Source organism: Pteropus medius, unplaced genomic scaffold, assembly GCF_902729225.1.
Source record: "Pteropus medius unplaced genomic scaffold, Ma_sr-lr_union100, whole genome shotgun sequence".
NCBI classification, from domain to species: domain Eukaryota; kingdom Metazoa; phylum Chordata; class Mammalia; order Chiroptera; family Pteropodidae; genus Pteropus; species Pteropus medius.
Window position 1 is genome coordinate 90,594 of NW_024351560.1, and position 27,924 is coordinate 118,517.

General features: G+C 38.4%; 2 protein-coding genes and 1 pseudogene across 2 annotated transcripts in view; 2 read left to right on the forward strand and 1 right to left on the reverse strand.

Moving 5' to 3' along the window:
* LOC120587039 (uncharacterized) overlaps window positions 1–575 on the forward strand; it is a 47,284-nt gene extending 46,709 nt beyond the window's left edge. The window contains exon 8 of the mRNA XM_039843646.1: window positions 118–575. Within this exon, the coding sequence (XP_039699580.1) occupies window positions 118–575 (458 nt within the window). The remainder of the gene's footprint in view (window positions 1–117) is intronic.
* On the forward strand, window positions 289–27,877 carry LOC120587037 (zinc finger protein 658-like). The gene is given in 7 exon segments (XM_039843645.1): window positions 289–471; window positions 1,090–1,195; window positions 2,590–2,645; window positions 8,111–8,237; window positions 8,525–8,620; window positions 24,025–26,344; window positions 26,346–27,877. Coding segments are annotated over 5 exon segments (3,168 nt in total). The 5' UTR covers window positions 289–471; window positions 1,090–1,195; window positions 2,590–2,630; the 3' UTR covers window positions 26,956–27,877.
* On the reverse strand, window positions 3,944–4,663 carry LOC120587038 (probable ribosome biogenesis protein RLP24; annotated as a pseudogene).
* Window positions 27,878–27,924: the final 47 nt, after the last annotated feature.

The window sequence follows — 27,924 nt, forward strand, 5'->3', positions numbered from 1 at the left end:
TTTCCCCAATTGTCTCTTGCAGCTGTTGTTTTTCTAGCCAGGATCTGATCCATAACCACGTTTTGCAATGTGTTTTTAGGCCCTGACACTGAAGTTTAACCCCAAACCTCTGGGTAGTCAAGAGTTTCCTGGGGCCAGGTCCAATTATCACGTCTTCCAACTGGTTAATGAAGCGAAAACGCTTCAAAAAATTACGTCCTGCGGTCCCAAAGCTTCATGGGAAACGTAGTCTTGAAGGTGTGGGGCTATCGCGGAGCCCTCTGGGAACGGGTCTTCGGCTCTCACTTTGCGCATGTGCCTACCCCGATCCTCCCGTCTGCCTCCGGTCTGAGAGGGGCGCGGTCACAGCGTCGCTGGGAGTGTGCGGTAGCCGAGACTGCGCGTCCCCGCCCAGAGTGAGAGCACTGGGCCCCCGAAGGTCATATAGGCGTCTGTCTGAGGTGCGGGAGCAGGAATCCGGCGGACGGCCAGGTAGGCCCTCCCTTCCCCCAGTCCCGCGTGCGTACGGGGTCCGCCCCTTCAGATCCCGCGGCGCCGGTGGGGCTCAGTGTTGGTCTGGAGAGGGTGCTCCTTGAGGCCTGGTGCGGGGAGTGCAGGTGGCGGGAGGAGAATGCATCTTTATGACGTTCACAATGAACCTGAGGCTACTTGGTAATGGTGGTTCGTGCAGTTCTTCTGAGAAATAAGATGTCATTTGCAAAACATTTTGTCGAATGTTTGTAATCACTGTAAGCAGCTATCAAAAGACTTTGTTCCCTTCGTTTATTTCACTTAATCTTTCTTTTAAACCCTCACATTTAGTTTTCGTTTATTCATTTAACAAGCCTACTTGTCGGTCTAAACGCTCCATTTCCAAAAGTGGAAGAACTTTCACGGGGCAGAATGATATACCCCAGGGCACAAGCTGGTAGGTGAGAGAGATAGGACGCCAGTATAGATTTTATTCCCTATCTCTTTCTCTTCTAAATCCGCCCTGTCCCAAATCTAGAGTTGCAACCTTTGGATTAGTTAACAGAGCCTGTCCTCAAATTCCCAGAGATATATGTGTGACGTGAAATATATCCTGGGATTTGTGGGTTTTCTTCATAGCTTCTGGGTCAGACTGAGGCTCTTGCACCTTTCTGCGCTGTCCAGGCTGTCTCCATCCTCAAAGGCCCCATCTGATAATCTATTGCAGTTTTGGGCCAAGTCAAAGGTAATGCAAATATACAAAAAATATAATTAAAAAATTTCATTAGCAAAAGTAAAAATTAAAGGAGATGAAGTTCATTTTACCGATATATTTAATGCAATACATTTAAAATGTTATTTTGACTTGTGACACTATCCACACTTTCGATGTAGTAGTTGCATGCAGCTAATGGCTACAGTACTGGTTAGTACATTTCTGGTGAATTCCAAAAGGTTTAGAGTGTGGGTTGAAAGTTTCAAATGAAAGAAAAGACCCCTCACCAGAGTTTCAGAGCAGAGGCAGAAGTTTCTGGAAAGGAGCAGGTACTGATTTGCCCCACCAGAAGCAGGTCTTGATCCCTGTATAGCACGAATGAGACTTGGTGATATCGACACTCCCAGAAGCCACCATAGACTGTGTGACAGTGGATACTGTGGACCAACTTGCAGAAGGCAGTAATCGAGAGAGATGGGTGACTGTCTCGCTACATAGGAAAAGGTACTTCACTGGGTGGCTAGTGAGGACTGATGTCCAGGAAAGGTATAACCAGCAGGGCTGATGAAATCCTAAACAGCATCATTTTTATTTTGTTTTTGCTTCGACTCTTCCAGATTCTGAGCTGCTCTCATACCATGTCCATCACCACATGTGAAATTTAGAGTTATGCTGTTGCTCCCTCTTTCCTGAACAAAGAGATAGCAAAGAGATAGTAGAAGAAAGATTTTCTATATTGGACATCTTAGGAAGCCCAAAAGTATTGGGCCAAAAATTAATGATTTTTGAAGTCACCCAGAGCAGAACCAAACAGCAGAACAATGCTGTTTACTCACAGTTAAGTAATATAAACATCTTATTAAGATATAGTTTTTAGAAACTGCAACCAACTTGGGACAAAAAGTTAAATATATTTCTTCCATAAAGCATCCCATCTTAATTTCAGAGTTTTCTGTGAAAACTCTAACTCAAACTGTAAAGATAACAAGAACTGGATTAACAATATAGCCTGAGTAGTTTTTTGGCATTAGTTTTTTGGCATCCTCTCTCATTATTTTTTTTAATGAAAGTAGAAGGTTTCACCTCTGGTGTATCTAAATTTGTTTAACCAATCCTTTGTTTTACTACATATTTTAATTTTTTTGTTTTAATTAGTCAGAAGGCATAAATTGTTAATTTGTTGACAAAAAGCAGTTTGCCTTACTCAGTGAAAATGCAAGGTTGAGCCCACATAATCATATCAGACATGCACGTGTTTAGGTGGTGCTGCCTGTGTGGTTCTTCCTGTTTCCTCTCAAGAATGTTAAAGGGACGTTATCCCATAGGGAAGCTTATTCTTCAGCTGTTATTATGAGATTTTTAGGTTGATGATTATAGGCAGTTTAGTCTTTCTTATGACCCCATTTCTCTTTCCTCCTCCACAGTGGAATCTTCACAGTTTTTCACCTTCCAAGAGCAGTAGAAAATGAATATAGCTCAGGTGAGTTCAGTTTTTTAATAACCTGTTTATTTTACAGTGGATTTTATAAGAACTTAAGCTTCTCTGTGTTAACATGGAAAAGTAGATCAGATGAATTCAGAGAACATGTAGAAATACAGATGAATAGCAGAGCAAAGGTGGCTGTAGATATATGCAGGTTCTCATATTACAAATTTACCAAATTGGAGCTCCAAGTTTATTTCTGAGGTTTTTGATATCCATGTGAGAGTGTCAGATAGTACTTCTTTAAAGACCGACGTTGGTGAGAAGATAAAGCAAACTTCATAGAATGTAAAGAGAATTGATGACAAAAATATCTTTGTTGTTTTCAAGTAGGTTATCTAGTTAACATCTTTCCATTGATAACTCTAAAATAATATACTTGTTCTGCAGTAAAAGCAGAAGACTTAATGCTAAATGTAAACTCTGTCAATACTATATTTTTCAGAAACTCAAACATAGCGGTTGAATTAAGACATTTTCCTGATAAATCAACTGAATATCCATAAAATTACTCTGCATAAGTATTTTGAGTACCTATGATATTCAGGTTGTTCATCTGACAGTTTAAAATTCTATTTTCTTTCAAATATTTCAACACTTTACATTCATAGTTCGAACCTCTGCGTGATGCCTTAGTTTTTCTCCCCATGTGCCTGTGATCTTGAGATCAGTCTTGATTATAATCAAATCTAGTGGGTCTCATCTCATCCTTTCTTTACTTGACTTTCCTGTATCACTTGCCTCTACTTCTCACTCTGTCCTTCAGGAAAGTTTCTCTGTTAGTGTCTGTGACACCTCCACTATGTCTGTCCTTCCCCTGTTGCTGTCTTCATGGCATCACCTTCTTTCCCTTGTTCTTTCATACGGCTCATCCCCATTTTCATCCTTGGCCCTTTAATCTTTATTGTCTTGTGATAATTCATCCTCTCTCATTATTTTAAAACAGCCTCGTTGAGATTGAATTCATATACCATGATGTTCACCCATTTAAAGTGTAAAATTCAACGATTCTTTAAAAAGTGTATTTGCAGATATGTGCAAACATCACAGTCAATTTAGAGCATTTTCTTTCTTTTTTTACTAAAAAACGAATTTTATTTTATATATCACTAGCTATGATTTTTTTTCTACCTAGTGCCATTATCCAAGTAGTCTGACCATTTCGTGTTTATAATTCACTTCTTTATTTACAGAATTTTCATGATTTACATAAGTACATCTGTCAGTGAAGGTTTAACATTGAGATGCAATCTAGTATCCGTAATATCTGATGTTTTGCAGATAGCAATGTAGAAGAGCTGTATTTTTATCCTTTTCATTTGGGTCACCTTATGCAAAAAAAATAATAATTTAGACATTTAGATATCAGTGCATTCTAAATCTCTATCTTTAGAGATTTTCCAGTGCACTCATAGAAATGGTTGCAGGCAGAAAGATTTTCAGAAACAACTTCCATGTCCACACCTTGTTGTAATTTCTGTACCATTTTGTTATCCAGCTGCTTTCCTTTGCATGCAAAAGGGGCCCAGATGAGAGGAATGTTTTGTTTGATTTCTTTGATGTCCAGAACTTGCTGCTGTTCTTTATTTTTTTTCAACCTGTTCATTATAAATTTAGCTTGGCATTTCTGTTTGATCTCCTTGACTCTCTTCATACATGAGTAGTTTGATTCCACAGCTTCACTGGTATCTTAATAGGTTCTATGTTTTTCAAATTAAAATGAATTATCCACTGTAAGCTTTTTATCAGCTACTTTACAGAATGCTTTAGTCCACCTGAACTTCAGTGTTGCGCTTCTTTTTAAAGTTTTTATGACACTTGGATTTACAGAATCTGAACAACTTGTAGTCGTTGTGGAGGAACATCATGCTGTGGCCAGGTATATGGGCAGCAAACAGAAATAACACTTATGGATACTCATGTGAATACCTGTGCGGACCTATCACCCAAATGCTGAGCAATTCAGAGCACTTACATCACCTTAAAAAGCAAAGCAACTCTGTAAACTTTAAGTATCCCATTCCCATTTCCCCCAAGCCACTAGCTACTGTTACTTTACTTTGTCTCTCGATTTGCTGAATCACTCCATATAGTATTTCTTGTAGGGCAGTTTTGCCTTTGATGCATTCTGTTTTTGTTTATCTTGGAAAGTTTTAATTTTTACGTATTTGCTGGGTATTCTTGGTTGACAACCTTTTTCTTTGAGCACTTTGAATGTTGTCTCACTGCTTCCTGTCCTCTGTTTCCTGATCAACTGTTATTGATGTTGCACATGATGAGTCATGCCTTCCTCTCTGCTTTCAAGATTGTCTTTTTGACAGTTTGATTATCATATGCAGGTGCAGCTCTCTTACTCCAAGTTTATCCTTCTTGAAGTTCATTGAGTTTTTGGTATGTGTAGATTGTTTTCATCAAATTTGGAGACTTCTTGGTCATTGTTTTTTCAAATATTCTTTCAGAGTATGTCTTCTCTTTGTCTGGGACTCTCATTATGCATTGACTTGTAAACTTGATGCTATCTCATAGTTATTTTTCATCATTTTTTCTGTTTCTCACACTGCATAATTTCAACAGACATATTATACAGTTTGTTCATTCTTTCTTCGACTTGCTCAGATCTGTTATTGAACTCCTCTGGTGAAAGTTTTGTTTCAGTTACTGTACTTTTCAGCTCTTGAATTTCTCTTTGATTCCTTTTTATTGATACTCTTTACTTAGTGAAATATTATTCCTATATTTTTCTTTTATCCTTAGACATTCTTTCCTAGGGGTCATTGACCATATTTAAAACAACTGATTTAAAGTTGTTTCTTAGGAAGTCTAACATCTCCTTCCTTAGGAGCAGTTTCTTTTGATTATACTTTTTCCTGCATATGGATCTTACTTTCTTTTTTTTTCCCCCTTGTTTAATGGTTTGTTGTTGTTGTTGTTATTGTTGATAACTGGACATTTAAAATAACATAGATGAGACAGCTCTAGAAATCAGAATGTCTCCCTTCCATAGGGATCATCCTTGATATTTATTTGTTCAGTGACTTTTCTGAACTAATTCTGTAGAACCTATATTTTTTGTGGTCTGTAGCAGTAGAAGTTTCTTCAGAAGTTTCATTAAATGCCTGGAACCAGTAAGTCTCCCAGACTTTGCTTCAGGGCTCTGTGCATGTGAAGGCATTCCTTCAACGTTCAGTCAGGCAGTTTATAAGCCTGTAGTGGCCTTTACTTCTTTCTTATGCCAAACCTCATAGTCACCTAGAGGTTAGGGCTTTCCCATGTCTTTCCTGAGCATGCTGTCAGCCCTGGGCCTATACATAGTTCTGTGCATGTGGGTAGCCTTTTAGATTCTCAGGAGTATATCAGAGCTTTTCAAAATCTTTTTTTGCCATCTCATTCTTCAGCATTTCCTATTTTAAGCTTCTCGATCAGGCCATTGTTTGCTCCTGCTGTTATCCACCACTTCAGTTAATACCCACCATATAAGTTAAACAAATGCCTTTAAATGTTTGGCCAGATGCTTCTGAGGATAAGACTTTTCACACACTGTATGAGCTCCAAATTAGCACACATAAAGATATCCTTGTAGTGGGGTCATTCATCGAACTACCAAACAGCCCAAATGATGACAGTTTTTCTGGCAATGATACTTTGATGGAACTACAACCCATCATGTAGTTGCCAGGCTGCAGGTTGGAGCCTGTGGATTCTCAAACTGTGGCAGAGTTTGAGAGGGATGGGAACAGGGTATATTAAAATAACACAACATTACTATACTTAGAGTGATTCAGCCAATTTTCTTGTATACTTCCAGAAATTATCTTTGTTAACTTCTATAATTTTCGCCAGTTTTTTCATTGTTTTTGTGGAAGAGAGAATTTTCTGGGGTTCCTACTTCACCATTTGCACTTCTGTCATTGTTAGCTTAATTTTTTTTTATCCAGCTGTTTATTAAGTCACATATTAGAGAGATTGGCAGAAACGAATAAAAAACAACAGTTTTCTCACTAATGTTTTAGTTTTGGAAAATATAGTTAAATTTTATTTTATTTTTTATATTAAGATAAACTTAATGAGGGGAGTTCCTCTTCTTTTATTCATTTGTTTAAGTTCCCAGCTACTGGCACTGAACTTCACACAAAGAAGGTATTCACTCAGTCATACCGAAGACATGAGTGAGGATATAACCGGACATAATACTGGAAAAAAACGTGTTTCTGTCCTCTTGTCTCTTAATCTACTTCCCTTTCTTTCTACTGTTTACTTGCGATAAGAACACTTAACATGGGATCTACCCTCCTGACAAATTTTTACATGTACAGTGCTGTATCATTCACTAGTGGCATCACGTTGTGCAGCTGATCTCTAGAACTTAGTATTTTGCACAAGTGAAACTTTATACTCATTGAACGGCAACTCCCCTGTCTCCCTCCTCCCACCCCCTTTAAAGTCTTTGTTGTGGAAACTTTCTCTTTTTTCAGTTTTCAATACTCTACTCCCTCATGATTCCATTATTACCTTCAGAAAAGTTCTTCTCTGGCTTTGTGGCCTATACTTTTTTTGCCAGCCTCCTTAATATTCACGGTTCCTCAGATGCTGTTTCTGGTACTTTTTTTCGTCCAATCCCTATGTGCTCAAGTTGTTGTCTGACTGCTTCTGTTAATTTCCATGACCACCTAAATTGCTAGTGTCTCCTTAATGCTTGTCTTTGTCCTAGACCACCCTTCTGTGTTCTAAAACCATGTGTAGTTTAAGGGACAGTTCCAGCTTTTTGTTCTACAGACTAGTCAGTAGCAACATGAACAGATCTGTCTCATGAAAACTTCTAAGGTATTTTTTTTTGTATGTCTTAAATATCGGTATTTGGCACCAGCATTCAAGAAGCTGCTCATACTGCTAGATTGGGTAGCTAATTGGTTACTGCTTCTGCTGATTAGATCTTTCTATTTATATCTGTCGCTGTTACTTCAGTGTAGGCAGTGTTCTCATACTAGTCTGTTTGATTCCATCTCCTAGGTAAGTCATCCTTTGTTCTCCATGATCTCTAGATTTATATATCTTTATACATTTATTTATACCTAAGTTCAATCATGTACGGGATCTCCACAACTTACATGTACTGTTTCCTTGGCTCCCATTATTTATGGTATTGATGTCCTTGGAGGGATTGAACATCTTAGGATTCTCTAGAATTCTCTAGACTACCCAGGGTAATCCCTCGGGACGTAGAAGAGTTGTAGGAACTCTTTACACTGAAATTTTTCATAAAAATATATGAATGAATTACAGTACATTACAAACCCTTTTAACTAATTGAGTAACTCCAAAGTTAAAGACAAATTAGGGCACGAGTAGACATTCTTTATAGCTATTTGTTTTAGAGCCTTAAGAGTAAACAGGAAAATAGTAGTTCTCAAAGGTATTTTCTTTGTCACTTAATTCTGAACTTTGAAGAAAATGTATTATTGCAGGGATCAGTGTCGTTCGAAGACGTGACTGTGGAGTTCACCCCAGATGAGTGGCAGTACATGGGCCCTGCTCATAGGACCTTGTACAGAGACGTGATGCTGGAGAACTACAGCCACTTTGTCTCCATGGGTGAGCAGGCCTTACTATGTGACTCCCCTTGGAATTCAAATCCTTTTTGTTGTAATCATCAAAACACATGGACCCTTTGGAGAGGTTAATGTTGTTCAAGCTTTTAAGAGGCCTGGGTAATTGAAACCTTTAGAGAAACAGAAACGATGTTTGTGTCATTGCTTTCCCATTGAAAACTGCAAATGGGTACTTTCATTTTGCTCTTGCTGCTATATCTTTCTCCACCTTCAGAATCTAAAAAGCACGTGGATCTGGTCTATATATACCCTCGATTGTTACGTTCACAGGGTATTGCATTACCAAACCCCAGGTGATCTTCAAGTTGGAGCAAGGTGAAGAGCCCTGGTCCTTAGAGGAAGAATTCCCAAACCAGAGGTTCCCAGGTGAGTGAGCACGGACAGAAGGAAACTCCTGGGGTAGTTAGACTTTAGAGGGAACCACTTTTGAAAGTCGTTTTTCCTTTTAAACAGCTTTATTGAGATGTAATTCACATATCATACAATTTACCCATTTAAAGCATACAATTTAGTGGCTTTTAGTATATTCATAGATATATGTAAACATCACCACAGTCAATTTTCTTCACCTCAGAGGGAGAAACCCCATGCCCTTTAACTATTATCTCCTTATTTCCTGCCGCTTTAGCTCTGGCAACCACTAATCTATTTTCTGTCTGTATAGATTTGGGTATTCTGGACATGTCAATGGAATCACACATTATGTGTTCTTTTGTGATTGGTTTCTTTCACTTTGCATTACAAGGTTCATATTGTAGCATGTATTAGTACTTCATCCTTTCATGGCAAAATAATATTCCTTTGTCTGGATATACCACATTTGTTTGTCCATTCATCAGTCTGTGGACGTTTGGGATTCTACCTTTTGGCTGTTATTGAGTAATGCCGATGTAATCATTCATTTGCAATTTTTTGCATGGACATATGCTTTTATTTCTCTTGACTATATAGGTAGGAGCAGAATTTCTGGCTATGTGATAACTCTGTAGAACTGCCAAACTGTTTTCCACAGGGGCTGTACCATTTCATAATCCTAATGATGGCATATGAAGGTTCTGAGTTTTCCACATCTTCACCAGTACTTAATTATCTCACTTTTTGATTGTAGTCATCTGAGTGGATGTGAGGTAGTATGTCATTGAGGTTTTGATTTGCATTTCTTTATTAGTCAGCTGGACCGGCATAACAAAATACCATAGCCTGGGTGGCTTAAAAAACAAATTTATTTCTCAGAGTTCTGGAGGCTTAAAGTCCAAGAAGAGGGTGCCAGCAGGGTTGATTCGTGGCAAGGCCTCTCCTCCTGCCTTACAGATGAGCACCTTCTCACTGTGTCCCACAGGGTCTTTACTCTGTGCGCTCATGAAGAGAAAAAGTTGTCTGATGTCTCTTCCTGTTTTTATAATTTTTATAAGGATACCAGTTCTACGGAAGTAGGGCCTCACCTTTATCACCTTAACCTCCATTACCTCTCTAATGGTCTTATCTCTAAATACAGTGACATTGGGGGTTAGGGCTTCCAAATATGAATTTGAGACATAATTTAGTCCATAACAATTTTCCTGATCACTAATAATGCCAAGCAATTTTTTCATGTGCTTATTGACCTTTGTCTAATCATACTATACTGATTGGCTAAAAAAGATATACCTAAATGAGTATCTTAGATTACAATAAAAGAATGGTAAGTTGTTAAGTCAATAAAAATAAATAATTTAGGGTTTAATGTTCTGTTTTCATTCAAGTTTGTATTTAGGCAATAAATCATTAACTTCAAAGAAGGTTGGGTTGTGTAAGAGTATTTGTGTAACTGCACTAAGCAATATGATATCAATGATCATAAAACAAAATATGGATTTCTAAGATTTTAAAATTCACTTGGCTTAGGAGCTCATAATAGACAGTAATTCTTCACTTAATGTTGTCAATAGGGTCCTGGAAATTGAGTTTAAGCGAAATGACCTGTAATAAAACCATGTTTATTATAGTCTAAGTGATATAAACAAGAGTGAACTTCCTAGGGCAGAAACATCATCAAATTTCTAAATAAGGATCCAAAACACTTCTAATATTACCATGATGGAAATCTGAGCTCGACATACATTTAAGAAAGATTAATCATTATTATCTAACCTGCTTATTCCAGTTCCGTTTTGCAGGTGGCCAGATCCTATCCCAGCAGCTCAGCTCAAGGCAGGAACCCACCCTGGAAAGGATACCATTCCATCTTAGGGTGCATTCACCCACCACACACACTCAGATTTGGGGTTAATGTAGACACACCAGTTCACCTAACATGCATATCTTGAGATGTGAGAAGAAACTTGACCTGGGGAAAACCCACGCAGATGTGGGGAGAACATGCCAACTCCACACGGACAGTGGCCCTTGCGGGGAATTGATTTTTTTTTTTCTCATCAGCATTGTAATGAAATGACGTTTAATGAAAGGAAGTTATTTGAGGACCCGCTATACCTCATCTGATGAAATAATAAATACTGTGGAATATTCAATACCTATGGCTATAGAGGATATAAATGATATTTGTATTAAAGTGAACTATAAACTTGTATATATGTATGCTGAAATCAAAGGACAAGCCTTTTAAGTTCCCTTGGAATTATATTAAGATAGTGAAAATATAGTTTTGTTCTAAAAGGAAAATCAATAAATTCAACTAATTAGAATTACCACAAATAATATTCTCTCAACACAGTTCAATAAATCTAGAAATTAATGATAAAATGAGTAAATAAAAAAACTTTATGGAAATTTTTAAAATTATCTCTTAAACAATATATATAAAAAATCAATTCTAAAATTGCATGACATTTAAAAAGTAATAAAAATAAATGTACATATTAGAAACTTTAGGTTATAGCTGAATTAGTGATCAGAGGTAAATTCGTAGTCTCATATTAGGACACTAATCAAGAACAATAACAAAAATATGCTAATGAAAGAATTTATAAGAAATTAAAAATCAATAAACTAGAAAACTAAGAAATTATAGACTATTTCTTAGAATAAAACAATGAAATGGATGAAACTTTAGTTAATCCTAACAAAAACAAAAAGCACTTTTACATAAAAATTTAAGTGGGGATATACTTGTAAAGATGAAATGCAGTATCAAACTAAATCTCATTTATAAAGAAGAGCAACTTGGGAGGACTTGCTCTACCAGATATGAAGGATTTATGTAAAGCTCTGAGTAGTTAAAATACTTTGTAGCTGGAGATGGGATAGTTTAACAAATTAGTGTTACAGAAAAAATTCAGGGAAAAAAAATATGCTTCATAGAGCATTGGTTTTGACAGATGGCACTGTCCTGTTGGAAGAGTGAGAAAAGAATCCTGAGGTAACCTTATGGATCAAAACAAAAAATTGGATTCAAGTGGCTTAGAGCAGAACTAGATATATTCTATGTAATGATAAGGAAAACATGCTTAGGGAAGGAATTAATAAGATTAAAAAGCGTTAACCAGAGGTAAGATGGAGCAAATATATTGCTTCCTACTTCACCTACTAAGTAGTTAAATATGTACTTATACATATGTGTGTATGTATGTGTATACATACATATGTATATATATATACATATATATGTGATTCTGAAAAATGGAAAGATGTATGAAAATGAGCTAGGCATCTCTCACCCCTGCTCAGTGTTAAAATTGCAACTTTCTCTTCTAACACCCACGGTGTCAACAGAGTTTTAGTGGGGAACCTACCTGGATTTCTCTCCCTACTTGGCAGTAGTGAAGTTGCACCTCACTTCTGTTGGCATGGTTTCAGAGGAGGCTGCCTAAAACTGTACATGGACGTTAATAAAATTTAATTCCTTAATTTCCTCTAAGGGCCATGCTTTTGTTATCCTGTCTAGAAACTTTGTGATCTATTTGGTGTTAATTTTTGTAGAAACTGTGAGGTATATGTCATTTAAATTTTTGAAAAGAGAGTCCAGTTATTCTAGCACCATATGTTGAAAAGATTATTTTTCCATTGAAAAGCATTTGTATGATCTTAGAAAATGGATGAGTGTATGTTTGCATATTTCTGTACATTCCTGTATGTCTAAGATTGTATATTTCTGCAGTATCTCTGTTTTTTTATTCATCTACATATCCTTATGCTAATAGCACATCAACTTTATTACACTAGCTTATTAATTATTGACTTAGTATCAGTTTATCATCTTCCTTCTGCATCAGTTTTAGAACGAGCTTGATATTTACAAAATCTCACGCTGGCATTTCAGCTGGGATTGCATTGAATGTGTATATCAAATTAAAAAGAAATGACATCTTAATAGTTTATAGTCTTCCAATCTATAAATAACATATACCTCTTTATTTATTTAGAATTTCTTTGATTTCTTTCATTATGATTTCTTTCAATAGTAGTTTTCAGCATACAGATACCAAGTGTTTTCTGAGTGCGTGCGCACTCACGTCTTCTGGTAAATTATGGTGTTTATCCGATTCCAAATTCTAATTGATCATTATTTATATGTTATTGGCTTTGTATTTTGCCTTTGTTAAAAACATTTATTAGTTCAAAGAGCTTTTTTAAAGATCTTTTTGTGATTTTTTTTTTGTAGACTTTCTCTGTAGCTTTCATTTTTATTCTTGCCTTATTGCATTGGTTGGAAATTCCATTACAATCTTGAGTAGAAGTGCTGAGAGTAAGCACCCTTGTCTTTTCCCGAGTCTTAAGGTTACTCACGTATGATATTAGCTATAGGTTTGTTTGTTTGTTTGTTTGTTTATTTTTAAATTAAGTTTATTAGGGTAACATTGGTTAATACAATTATATAGTTTTCAGGTGTACATTATAATTTAACATCTGCACATTCTATTGTGTTTACTACCCAAAGTCCAGTTTCCTTCAACTACCATATATTTGATCCCCTTTACCCACTCACCCTCCTCCTACCCCCCTATATTTGACCCCCTTTACCCCATTTACCTCCCCCACTCTCTATCCTCTGGTAATCACTACTCTATAGTCCATGTCCATGAGTCTCTGTTTGTTTGTCCTGTTCATTTGTTGCTTTTAGGTTTATATCCCACATATAAGTGATATCATATGATTTTCTACTTTTTCAGTCTGGCTTATTTCGCTTAGCATGATTATCTTGAGGTCTATCCATGTTGGTGCAAATGGCACTATTTCATCTCTTCTTATGGCTGAGTAATATTCCATTGTATATATGTACCACCGCTTCTTTATCCAGTCATCTATCATAGGACACTTCAGTTGCTTCCATGTCCTGGCCACCATGAATAATGTTTCTATGAACATCACTGTGCAAAAATCTTCTCAGATATGGGTTTTTCAAGTCTTTGGGGTAAATGCCCAGTAGAGGGATTGCTGGATCATATGGTAGATCGATTCTTAGTTTTCTGCGGAACCTCCATACTGTTTTCCATAGTGGCTGTACCAATTTACAGTCCCACCAGCAATGTATGAGGGTTCCTTTTTCTCTGCATCCTCTCCATCATTTGTTATTACTTGTCCTGTTGATTGTAGCCATTTTAACAGGTGTGAGATGGTATCTCATTGTGATTTTTGATTTGCATTTCTCTAATAGCTGAGCTATAGGTTTTTTATAGATTCCTTTTATTAGGTTAATGAATGGATTTTGGATTTAGTTAAATTTTTTTTTTACCATAATTGATGTGATTGTGTGGTTTTAATTTTTTAGATGATTAATATGATAAATTATATTGATTGATTTTCTGTCCAGCTTTATTGAAATATGACAGGCAATTAGTTGCTCATATTTACATCATACAATTCAGAGTTTTTTCCAATTATAGTTGGCACACAATAATATATTAGTTTCAGTTGTACAACATAGTGATTAGAGTTCCAGTGATCACCTCACTGTTGTGTCCAGAATAACCAGACCTAACTTGAGTACTCTTAACCAGGAGACAGTTTATTAGCCGGCGGCTGTCCTTGCAAAGGAGCAGCCTCGAAATGCCAAGATACAAGGTTTTTAAGCCCCAAATCCCATTCCTCATTCTGTCTTAAACACAAAGGTCCATCTTTCTCCCATTCACTACCTGTCAACCCACTGGTCAGGTGGGTTGTGCAAGCGGGAAGTACAGAAGCAGAAAGCTTGTGTTAGAATGTTATGTTCCTATGGGTGATTGCCTATGTTCCCATGGGCAATAGCCAGTGTTCCCATGGGCGATGGCCAAACAGTAATTCTCAGCTTATATACAATTGATTATTTTTCATGCCACGCAAGCAAGCAGGGTTACACAGGCTAAAATTGGCAGTTAGCGTATGAGCTCATTGTTACAAGTTTCATGATTAACAGAATGTGGTTAGGAGTTCCAGAAACTAGGCCTAAGTTATAGACTTCCTTTGTCCAGTTTCAGGTTTTAATTATTCTTTAAGCCTTTCACATTTCAGCAGGCCATTACATTCCCCACTGGTTTTCTTTAGAATGACTCAATCTTCGAGTCAGAAGTCGGGATTTCTGGCCAATGGGTTGGGGCTGACGCTCCTAAAATTAAAATCTTTGCCCCAGTTATATTGGATTGGATTAAACTCTTAACCCATTTGATCAAGCATGGCCCAAAGGTCAGTAATAACAGCAGAATTATCAATGGTCCTGCTATAGCCGACAATAACGTGGTTAACCAAGAGTTTCCATTAAACCAAGATTCATACCAGTTGCTTCCTTGTTTTAACTTCTCATTTCTGTCTTTTACTCTTTGTCTAATCAATGCTAAACTATTCCTAATAATTCCAGAATGATTAACATAAAAACAGCAAGTTTCTCCTAGTGCTACACACAAACCTCCTTGCTTAAGAAATAAGAGGTCTAAACCTCTTCTATTCTGCAGTACTACTTCAGCTAAAGAATTAAGAGATGTTTCAAGATGATTAATTGATTTCTCTAGAGTGCTTAAATCGTCATTAATCTGCTTTGTGAGCCAGGCCATACCTTGGTTCCCTGTAACCAAAGCAGCAGTCCCAATTGCAGCTGATCCTGCCACTCCTAGGCCAACTAGGAGCGGCACAAGCAGTGGAACTGCTCGCTTACGCCGAGGATAGTTATATCCTCCCCACAAATCCATTGCTTGTCTTCCTTCTTGTCCGCTCATCATATACACCTGAGGTATAACATGAACCAGCACACAAAATCCAGTATTATTTTTCCAATAGTTAAGATTAATACAGGGAGTTAAGGGGGAGGTCTCCCAAACATTATTTCATAAGGGGAAATTCCCATAATATATGGAGTACACCGGGCCCGTAACAAAGCAAAAGGAAGAAGGCTCACCCAATTCTCCCCAGTTTCCAGCTTAAATTTAGTTAGTTTCCTTAAGTGTTCTATTCATCCTTTCTACTTGTCCTGAACTCTGAGGTCTGTAAATACAATGTAATTTCCAATTAATCCCTAATACCTTAGCTAACATTTGACTTGTTTGGGCAATGAATGCCGGGCCATTGTCGGACCCCAATGATAAGGGCGAGCGAAATCTCAGAACTATCTCTGATACTAATTTCTTAGCTACTACTTGTGCAGTTTCATGCTTAGTGGGATAGGCCTCAGTCCATCCAGAGTATCTGTCAATAAAAACTAATAGGTACTTAAATCCAAAAGTTCCAGGCGTAACTTCTGTAAAATCAAGCTCCCAGTGCTCTCCAGGTCTCTTTCCCCTGAGTCTCACTCCTTGTTCCATGGAGGTCCTTCCTTAGTCTACTTGTGCATATACTGCACACCTATTAGCCACGTCCTTGGCTAAATTTTCAGTCCTGGAACATAATAATCCCTTTTCAATAGTTCAATTAACTTGGTTCCTCCTAGATGGGTGGACTGGTGTGTTAAGTCTACTAAAGTCTTTCCCAAAGCCTGAGGAAGGAGCGATCTTCTATCAGGGAGCATTCTCCATCCTTGTTTTCCCTCTTTTTTTTTTCAGTCTTTCACTTAATTCCAAGTCGAACAGGGTATACTCAGGCCTTTCTTCGAAGGCTGGGGGAAGCTTTAAAGGCAAGATGTCTCCGGGCCCCACTGGTTTTCTGGCAGCATCCTTTGCTATCTGATCTGCAAAGGAATTTCCTTGTGCCACCTCAGTCTCTGCATTTTGGTGTCCAGGACAATGAATTATGGCTACTCTTTTTGGTAGCCAAATGGCTTCTAACAGGGCTAAGATCTCTTCCCTATTTTTAATTTCTTTGCCTCCTGATGTTAAAAGTCCTCTTTCCTTATATAAAGCTCCATGTACGTGGGCAGTAGCAAAGGCATATCTACTGTCAGTATAGATGTTTACAGTTTTATCTTTTCCCCACCGTAAAGCTTGTGTTAGAGCTATAAGTTCAGCCCTTTGTGCCGATGTCCCATGGCTTAGGGCCTGTGCCTATATCACATCCCTGACTGTTACTATGGCTGCCCCAGCATACCTTACTCCGTCGGATACAAAACTGCTTCCATTGGTAAATAATACTGCATCCGGATTAGGCCACGGCTCATCCTTCAAGTCTGGCCGTAGTCCAGTTACCTGCTCAAGGTGCTGAACACAGTGATGCAATGGAGCCTGCTGGTCATCATCCGGGAGCAGTGTGGCGGGGTTCAGGGCTGCAGTTTTCAAAAACTGGGTCTGTGGGGAGTTAAGCAATAGTACCTGGTACTGAGTAATCCGGGCGTTGGAAATCCATCTTCAGGAGGGCTGCGCAGCATGGCTTCAACTGCATGTGGAGCCACAATTTCAATATTTTGGCCCAAGGTCAATTTTAAAGCGTCTTTGGTCAATATAGCAGTAGCAGCTAGTGCTCTCAGGCAACTAGGCCTTCCTCCAGCCACCGGATCTAGTCTCTTTGAGAGATATGCCACTGGTCACTTAAATAGTGGCTTTTAATTTCTGGAGCAAATCTCTTCCTTGCAAAGGAAAGGGACATTCAGGCATAACTAAAAATGAATGTGTGATGGTTCCCTTTCCCAAGTCAGTAATTTTTGCCTGTGTCCATGGGTATGCCTTCCCTTTCCCAGTGGCTCCTTGAATTACAGTCTTTTCTTTGGATAACAGGCCAGCAGTTTCTGTTAAAACTGAGTAAGTTGCACCAGTATCAGCTAAAAAGTTCACAGGTTTGCCCCCTACTAGCAAAGTTACCTTGGGCTCTTGGGGGCTCATTAGATAAGAGCCCTGACACCCCTATTCATCTTCCAAAAGAATGAGGGGCCTTTTTTCTTCTCACCTCCTGGTTGCTCCTTTTCAGGGCAGTCATTCTTCCAACGTCCTTTCTTTTTGCAAATAGCACATTGGTCTCTTCCTAGCCTAGGTTTTCTATTTTGGCTTTCTTCGTTGCTAGGTCCCCCTCTATGGTTAGGGTTGTTTTTTTTTTTTTCCAAGGAGGTCGGTTTCCTTGTTGTCCCACAAACATGACCTTTTGCACACCGTCCCTATTGTTAAAGACCTTCTGAGCTATTTCTAATAATTTGGATAAATTTTCTCCCTCAAAACCTTCCAATCTCTGTAACTTCTTTTTAATGTCAGGGGCCGACTGGCTAACAAAGGCCAAATTAATGGCTCTTCTATTTTTGGGGTCCTCCAGGTCAATAGGTGTATATAAGCGGTAAGACTCTAATAGTCTTTCCAAGAATGCTGCAGGTGACTCGTCCTTAGTCTGAATTACTTCACTTACCTTGGACAGATTTATTGGTCTACGTGCAGCAGCCCGGAGTCCCTGTAGCAGAAACTGGCGATACCTTAGGAGAGCCTCCTTACCTTGATCTGTATTTGGATCCCACTGGGGACGTTGAGTCGGAAACACAGCCTGTAACCTGGTTAAGTCTGCTGTGGGCTGCCCATTTGGGTCTGTTACTTCTCTAGCCGCTTCCGCAAAATTCTTTCCTTTTCTTCAGTAGTGAATAAAATCTGTAAAAGCTGCTGGCAATCATCCCAAGTGGGCTGATGGGTAAAGAAAATAGGCTCTAAAAGGGAGGTTAATCCTTGTGGTTTCTCTGAAAAGGATGGCGTTTGCAATTTCCAATTATATAAATCACTAGTACAATTACTAGTAAATGGCGAGTAGATGACAGTAGGCTCACCTCCACCTCCTGGAATCACCTTCAATGGGGCTTGAACAGATACTGGCTCTTTCAGGGAGGTTGAATCAGGGGAAGGTGGCCTACGACCCCTAGACCGGGTTACAGGAGGTTCCGGTCCCTCTGGAGGAGGACGTCTACCCCCATTTCCATTATAGGGTGGCGGATACCAGTCATCCTCCGAGGGAGGTCCCTGCAACACCGGTGGGGGCTTCTTAAAACCCTGGGGTATGGCTGCCATTACAGTAACGAGTGCACGACTGCAATTCTGTAAGTATTTAGGGGCATCAGAAACAACATCAATCCAAACATCAATATAAGGAATTTGGTCAGGATGCCCAGGGTTTCTATAAATCACACCTCGAACCCGGAATGCAGTTTGCATGTTAAATGATCCCTCGGAGGGCCATCCTACTCCGAAGGTCGGCCAATCTAATTGACAAAAGCGCTGCAAATCAAAAGGGGTTACTGAAGCACCATAGGCCCTTGCCCTACGATGAAAATCTTTAAAGTTGTTAAGCATGCACTGTAACGGAGTTAGTTTGCCCTGTGATTGTCCCATCGTTCCACAATAAAGCACATGAAGCAAAACAAAACAAGACAGACACAGACTAACAAACCAGAACAGGACTGAGAAAACTGTCGTCACAGTCTCAGTCGACCGCCGACTTACTTGTCGCGTCCGACGTCCGCACGGTCCCTGGGCCCCCTACCAGAAACTGCCTCAGCACTCCCAGGATCGTGCTCCGCAAAGCGAGAAACCACAGGCGGCGGGCTAGGGCAAGTGCCCTAGAGGCCTCCCCAACCGCAAATGGTCCAACGCCCTGGTGCACTGATCAATTTTCCCACAACGAGAAGATCTCGCTGGGGCCTCCAAATGTTGTGTCCAGAATAACCAGACCCAACTTGAGTGCTCTTAACCAGGAGACAGTTTATTAGCCGGCGGCTGTCCTTGCAAAGGAGCAGCCTCGAAATGCCAAGATACAAGGTTTTTAAGCCCCAAATCCCATTCCTCATTCTGTCTTAAACACAAAGGTCCATCTTTCTCCCATTCACTACCTGTCAACCCACTGGTCAGGTGGGTTGTGCAAGCGGGAAGTACAGAAGCAGAAAGCTTGTGTTAGAATGTTATGTTCCTGTGGGTGATTGCCTATGTTCCCATGGACAATAGCCAGTGTTCCCATGGGCGATGGCCAAGCAGTAATTTTCAGCTTATATACAATCGATTATTTTTCATGCCACGCAAGCAAGCAGGGTTACACAGGCTAAAATTGGCAGTTAGCGTATGAGCTCATTGTTACAAGTTTCATGATTAACAGAATGTGGTTAGGGGTTCCAGAAACTAGGCCTAAGTTATAGACTTCCTTTGTCCAGTTTCAGGTTTTAATTATTCTTTAACCCTTTCACATTTCAGCAGGCCATTACATTCACTAAATCTAGTACCCGTCTTCCCTCTTACATATTTATTACAACTATTTTCCTTATGCTACACTTTATATCACCATTTTTGTAATTATCCATATGTATTTCATAATCTCTTTGCCTTTTTTCACCATCCTCCCCAGTTCCTCTCCTATTAGCCCTCAAACTATTCTTTGTATCTATGAGTTTGTTTCCTTTTTTCCTTGTTATTGTTGTTTATTTTGTTCTTTAGATTCTGCATATATGTGAAATCCCATGGTATTTGTCTTTCTCTGTCTGACTCGCTTCATTAAGCACAGTACCCTCTAGGTCCATCGAGGCAATATCTTTTTGCATCCCCTTCCTTTTAGTCTGTGTGTCTTTTAATCTGAAGTGAGTCTCTTGTAGGCAGCATATGTAGGCAGCATTCAGCCACTCTATCTTTTGGTTGGAGCACTTAATTCTTTTCCATTTGAGGTACTTGTTGATAGGAATGTAGTTATTAGCATTCTTTATACCTGCTTTTGATACATGTTTTTCCTTCTTACAGAAGTTCCTCCAACATTTCCTATAATACTGGCTTGGTGTTGATGAATTCCTTTCGTTTATTTTTGTCTGGGAAGCTCTTTATCTGTACTTGGTTGTACATCCTGGATTTTTAACACTTTGAATATTTTGTGCCAAGCCCTTCAGTTCTGCATAGTTTCTTTTGAGAAATCAGCTGCCAGTCTTAGGGGTGCTCCCTTGTAGGTAACTACCTGCTTTTCTCTTGCTGCTTTTAAGATACTCTCTTTGTATTTAACCTTTGGCATTTTACTTATTATTTGTCTTGGTGTAGGCCTCTTTGGGTTGATATTTTGGGGACTCTGAGCATCCTGGGATTGTATGTCTATTTTCTTCACCAGGTGAGGGAAGATTGCCATCATTATTTTTTCTAATAGCTCTTTAATGTCTTCTTCTCCTTCTCCTCCTTCAGGTACCCCTATTACACGGATGTTTTTACATTTAATTTTGTCCCAAAGACTCTTTAAATTATTATTATATTCTTGGCTTTTTTTTTTTTCCTTGCCATTCTGATTGGATGACCTTGACTTCCCCATCCTCTGTATTGGTAGTTCGATCCTCTTCTTCACCTACCCCGCTGATTTCATTTAATATACTCTTCATCTCAGATAATGTAGTGTTCATTTCTGACTGGTTCCATTTTATAATTTCCATTCCATTTTTATGTTTTTAATGTTTGTTAAAGTTCTCACTGAGTTCATCTACACTTCCCCTGAGTTCATCGAGCATCTTTATAACCAGAGTTTTGAACTCTGCGTCTGTTAGATTGCTTGACTCCATTATTCCTGGATCTCTGTTCCGTTTTCTCATATGGTTTCTGCTTCTTTGTCTTCTCATTTTGGCTGCCTTTCTGAGTCTGTTTCTATGTACTAAGCAAAGCTCCTAAGTCTCCTGGTATTATTAGCCTGGCTTTGTCCAGAGGCACAGTCTTGAGAGAGTTTCAGCAGCAGGCCAATTTTAGCCCTAGCCTGTGTCCTTCTGGGGCTACCTGTTAAGATTCAGCAAACAATCCACAGATGCTGTGCTTATTATAGTTGCCTCAAAAAACCATGCCAGAATCTGAAGTCAGCTACCACCAGTATGGGTCTTGGAGCTTGCTCAGCAAGTTGCACCGGCCTCACCAAGGACACAACTGGATGTGGCTTGAGTGAGGCCGTGAGTTGGGGGTGGCAGAGTTTCAGGGAATCCTCTGTTATCCTGTGTGATGATGTCTCAGCTATTGCGGTGCCTGTGTCTGCACACTAGGAGTGGGGAGGGCTTAACAGAGGAATAACTGTCCCAGAGAAAGCTTTGCATCTGGCCCTCACTCCAACAGCTCAGCTTCTGCTTGTAAGACCCTGATGTCCCCCTGAGCCGCTGACGGGATGCTCGTGCTCAGAGTGAGCGAGTCCATCAGTGCAAACAGTCACGGCCCCTTTAAGAGGAATGTCTGCAAGCTGCTGGCTACTGCTGCTGTAGCCTCTGTCCCACTCAGCCATTTGGGGCAGGGCAGCCTTGAGTCCTTGCCCTGTCCTGCCTCCTCTCATTGCAGGGTGATTTCCTATTTCTCTCCCTAGTTGTAGGGCTTGTTCATCTAGACCCGACAGGACTCTGCTTTCTATTTTCTCCATGTTTCCGTCACAGCTTTGATGTGGTCGTAAGAAGAGATTAGTGAAGCTTCTGCAATCTATGCCGTTTTACCCAGTCCTCCCCGTAAAAGCACATTGATTGATTTTTGAATATTGTAACAGTTTGCTTTTTTGAGATGAATCTCATTTGGTACTGATTTATTATTTATTTTGATACATTGCTGTGTCTTTTAGCTACTGTTTTTCAGTATTTTTGTATTTTATGTCATCAAGGATATTCTTTAGGTTTTTTCCTTCTTGAATTGTCTTTGGTTTTGCTATGAGGATAATACAGTCATCATAAAATGATTTAGGAAATATTGCCATATCTTGTATTTTCTTGAAGAGATTATATAAAATTGGTATTATTTCATCTTTAAATGTTTGGTAAAATTCACTAGTTAACACTAGTCCTGGAGCTATTTTTTGAACTACATATTTTTTGACTATATATTTAATTTCTTAAATAGATCTATTTGGCTTATTTTTTTCTTTATGATTAAATTTGGTAGTTTTCAAGAAATGTGTACATTATGGAAATTACCAACTTTATGGCATAGAGTTTCTCTTAATATTCTTTATTATCTTTTTAACGTCATGTCTGTAGTTATGTTGTTTCCTCTTGCATTTATTTCCGATACTGAGAATGTGTCTTCTCGATTTTCCTCTGTTGGCTTTTTATCATTTAAAAATCTTTTCAACGAAGTAAATTTTGGTTTGATTGATCTTGTTTTCAATTTCATTGTATTCTCTAATCTTTATTTTCTTCCTTTTGCTTTCTTTATGTTTAACTTCTCTTTGTATAGTTTCTCAAAGTGGAAGCTTAGGTAACTGGTTGGAGCCCTTTTTTTCCTAATGTGTACAATTTTAAGCTATAAATTTAACTCTGAGAACTACTTTAGCTGCAGCCCACAAATTTCTATCTATCGATCATTTTTAGTTTTACTTCAAAATATCTTAATTTTTTCTGAGATATCTTTTTTGACCTATGGTTTAATTGGAAGTGTTTTAATTTACATTTTTTTTTTGGTATTTTTCCAGATATCTTTGTGTTACTGATTTCCAGTATAATTTCTATATGGCTTGAGATCACACTTTATATGATTTCTCTTCTTTTATAAATATTTGTCTTACAGCCCAGAATATGATCTGTCTTGATGAATACCTATGTGCATTTGAAGAAAATGTGAATCCAGCAGCTTTTTAATATATTGTGTTTTTGGGTTTTCAGGGTATGGATTTCACAAGTACTGCTTCATCTCTTCTAACGATAATATTGGGCCTACTGTGTATTCCTGCCTCATTTCTTTTTTCTGTGCTTCTTTTTTGTTTTTCTTCTTTTTTTCCTTCTACCTGTTCTGAGTTGGCCACGAGTATCCTAAAATAACAGATTTGTTTCTCTTGCCTATGCAGATTTTATCGAGTAAATAGGAATATGTTTCCAGGTGGAATTTTGGCAGTGCCTGCTGTTACCATCTCCCAGAATTTCTTATGAATGGAAATTTCTCAAGATTCTTCATGATCATTTCTATGAGCTCTTGCTGTGGCTTATGGAGGAAAACCTTGCAAGAGTTTTCAAGTCCTTTATATCTGTGGCAGAACTACAGAGAAGAGTCTTTCTTTTCTTTTTTTTTTTGCTGGATGAGGAGGCTTGAATATAGTGGATATTGACAAAAACAGTTTTCTGTTCTTTAGATCATCTTTTTCTCAAATCATTGGCTAAAATGAGTAGGCTTTTCTGGGAGCTCTTTTGTCTCTTTTGTTGGCTTTGGATTTCAGGCTTCTCTAGCAGTCCAGCACCCGTATAAGATATATGGGATGTAGAAAGAAAACCTTGGAGTTCTCTGTAGTGTTATTTCTTAAGTCCCAGAGTCGACCTACTTTTCATTTTGTAGCATCTCTATTCATTTCTTAATTTTTTTCCATCTTGGCCAGCACTGGAAATAATAGCTATTTTTTGTTTAAACAATATGGATGAGGAGAGTGTGTGTGGCTTTCTATTTCTGTGCATGAATTACTAATCTTTTGAAAATTACCAGAAACAATACAATATATAACAAAACATGTGGCCATAGCTCCTTTCAATAAGAAATGAAAGATTCATAAGATATTTTCAATTTTTCTCATTTTAGGATATTACAAGGTTGATGTCTACATTGAGGGGAGCCCGGAAAAACAAGAGAAACCGCTATGGCAAGTAGTATTCATTGATAACAAAACACTGAATAAGGAAGGTCAGAAAGTTTTCGGAAAACCAGTTAATCTGGATATGACACCAGATTTTTCAGGAAAAATGCCGTGTAAATGTGACTCATGTAGAACGAATTTACCATTTGTTTCTGAATTAATTATTAGTCATAGAAACTGTTCCAGAAAGAAGGCCAATTATATGAATGTATGTGAAAAGTTGCAGCTTGTTATTAATCATGAGAAAACACATGCTGGAGAGAGGTTTTACAAATGTTATAAAAATGCGAAAGCTTTCAGTCTTAAGCAGGATCATCAGAAATTTCAAACTCTGGAGCAACCTTCTGAATGTAGTGAATTTGGAAAAGTTTTACATGGTGAAACTGTTGTCTGTGTTACAGCTCAGAGTTCTCTAACAGGAGAGGAATCTTGTCAGTATGGCGAATTTAGGAAACACTGTGACAAAGCAACTCTCTTTAACCATGTAAGAATTGGCACAAGGGAGAAATGCTTTGATCTTAATGAATGCAATAGATCCTGTGACAAAACCACCATTGCGAAATGCAATAGAGTCCACATGGCTATGATGCACTATGAATGTAATAAAAATGAAAATAACTTCAATAAGAATTCACCCTTCACTCAACCTCAGAGAGTTGTTCCAGGACAGGTTTTCGAAAGGAGTAAATGTGAAGAAAACTTGAGCCAGAGCTCAGCTCATCTAGTATGTCAGAAAACACCAACTGGAGATATGTTCTGTGCTTTTAATGGATGTACAAATGCCTTCTTCCAGGAATTAGACCTTAAAGTATATCAGAGAACTCAAACAGAAGAGAAATTCTGCGAATTTGATAAATATGGAGAATCTTTGCATCAAAATTCACCCCTCAGTGTACATCAGGAAAGTGCCACAGGAGAGGAGTCATTAGAAAGTAATGAATGCAGAAGATCCTTTTACAAGGAAACACACCTCATTCAGCATCAGAGGACCTGCTCAGGGGAGAAAACTCAATGTAATGAATGTAGGAAATCCTTTTCAAATTCACACCCTATTCATTATCCTGGAACTCATATGGGAGTCAGTCTCTTTGAACGTAATGAATGTGGGAAAACTTTTTGTCAGACATCAAACCTCAGTGAACATCTGACAGTTCACACAAAGGAGAAGCCTTATGATCACAATGGATGTGGGAAATCTTACAAGAACCCTGCTGTCTTAGTACACCAGAGAACACATACAGGGATAAAACTCTATCAAACTAATGAATATGGGAAATCATTCTCCAAAATAGCACAGCTCAAAAATCAGAGAATTTATGGGAAGGGTAAGCCCAGCGAATGTATTGAATGTGGGAAAACTTTCTCTAAGACAGCACATCTCAGAGCACATGAGAGAATTCATACAGGCGAAAAATCCTTTGAATGTATTGAATGTGGGAAAACATTCTCTCACAAGACACACCTCAGTGCACATCAGAGAATTCATACAGGGGAGAAACCCTATGACTGTAATGAATGTGGGAAAACTTTTGCTGATAATTCAACTCTCAGAGCACATCACCGAATTCACACGGGGGAGAAACCTTATGACTGTAATGAATGTGGGAGGTCTTTTGCCCATGTATCTGTTCTCAGAGCACATCAGAGGATTCACACAGGGGAGAAACCCTATGAATGTAATGATTGTGGGAGATCTTTTGCCCATAATTCAGCCCTCAGGGCACATCAGAGAATTCATACAGGTGAGAAACCCTATGAATGTAATGGCTGTGAGAAAACTTTTGCCCACAATTCAGCCCTCAGAGTACATCAGAGAATTCACACGGGGGAGAAACCTTATGAATGTCATGACTGTGAGAAGACTTTTGCTCACAATGCAGCGCTCAGGGCACATCAGAAAATTCACACTGGGGAGAAACTCTATGAGTGTAATGAATGTGGGAAAACTTTCTCCCAAAAGACACACCTCAGTACACATCAGAGAATTCACACAGGTGAAAAACCTTATGAATGTAGTGAATGTGGGAAATCCTTCTCCCAGAAATCATACCTAAGTGGACATGAGAGAATTCACAAAGGGGAAAAACCTTATGAATGTAATGAATGTGGGAAAACCTTTGTTTATAAAGCAGCCCTCATAGTCCATCAAAGAATTCACACAGGAGAGAAACCCTATGAATGCAATGACTGTGGGAAAACTTTCTCCCAAAAGACACACCTCTGTGCACATCAGAGAATTCACACTGGGGAGAAACCCTATGAATGTAAAATGTGGGAAAGCTTTTGCTCGAAATTCAACTCTTAGTGTACACCAGAGAATTCACACAGGAGAGAAACCCTATGAATGTAATGAATGTGGGAAAACTTTCTCTAAGACATCACACCTCAGAGCACATCTAAGGACTCGTACAGGGGAGAAACCCTATGAATGTAATGAATGTGGAAAAACTTTCTCTCAGAAGTCATATGTTAGTGCACATCAGAGAATTCATACAGGGGAGAAACCTTATGAATGTAATATATGTAGGAAACCTTTTGCCCATAATTCAACCCTCAAAGTACATCAGAGAATTCATACAGGTGTAAAGTCCTATGAATGTAATCAATGTGGGAAAACATTCTCCCAAAAGTCACACCTTAGTGCACATTGGAGAATTCATACAGGGGAGAAACCCTATGAGTGTAATGAATGTGGGAAAGCTTTTGCTCAAAATTCAACTCTCAGAGTTCATCAAAGAATTCACACTGGGGAGAAACCCTATAAATGTAATGGATGCAGGAAAACTTTTGTCCGCAAGGCAGCTCTTAGAGTACATTACAACAGAATGCATACCAGAGAGAAAACCCCTGCATGTAATGAATTTGGGCAGTCTTAAAGTAACTCATACCATATTAGGTAACTCACAGTCAAGAAGCTCATGTTACATAGACTGGCAAATTGTTTCCTTTATTTCCTTTTCTACTATGTATATAACTTGTGTGACTTTCCTAGTCTGTCCATTAGGCGGGGCTCGTCATGGAATATGATGCTATTTCATTTAAGCTAATTCTGGCCTTAAAAAGTCACCTTACATTCTTCCTGTCCTGTGTTATACTGGAATGGAGAAATTTCCATGGCAGGCTTAAGTGCTACGCATTGAATATGGAGCACAGGGTGAAAGAAGCTAGTTGGAATAATTGGATGAAACAATTCTCCACTAACATCTTCACCAGTTAGTTTTTTGTTTGTTTAAGCAAGAATTAAGTTTGTACTTTGTTGACTTCTTACAGATTTTGGTCTCTTGGTTAAATGCATATAGTTTAGCCAGCTGTTTTAGAGTGGAATGGAATTCCATATAAATGTCAGAAAACCTACCAATTTAGCTTATCGTTGTATATCAGTGACTTTGCATGAGGAAGAAAAATTCTGTTAATGTCTTGAACGATTAGAAGACTTCATGATAAATCAGAGAGCTCAGGGAAAAAATAAAAGCCTTCACCTCCAAGTGAACGTCATTAAACATGAAATAATTGAGATTAGGCTAAAAGCTTGTATTTTGATAACTGACATTTTCGAACACATATGAATTTGTGTCATAACTTTTTCTGAGCAAATAAGTTTCAGAATTGAAGATAAAATCTTTACCTAGAACTGATGTATCAAAACTTATGTTTTATAGGTAATATTAAGTTTTATAGAAAATATATCAGAAAATATTTACCTATGTTCAAATTCACTGTGGAATGTGAAGTTTTAAAGGTGGAAGAATAATGAATTCTATGGTCAACATCAATAAATGTTTCTGGCCAGTCTCTGAATTGTGTGGTACATCTATATGAGTCTATACAACAGCGAATTCATTATT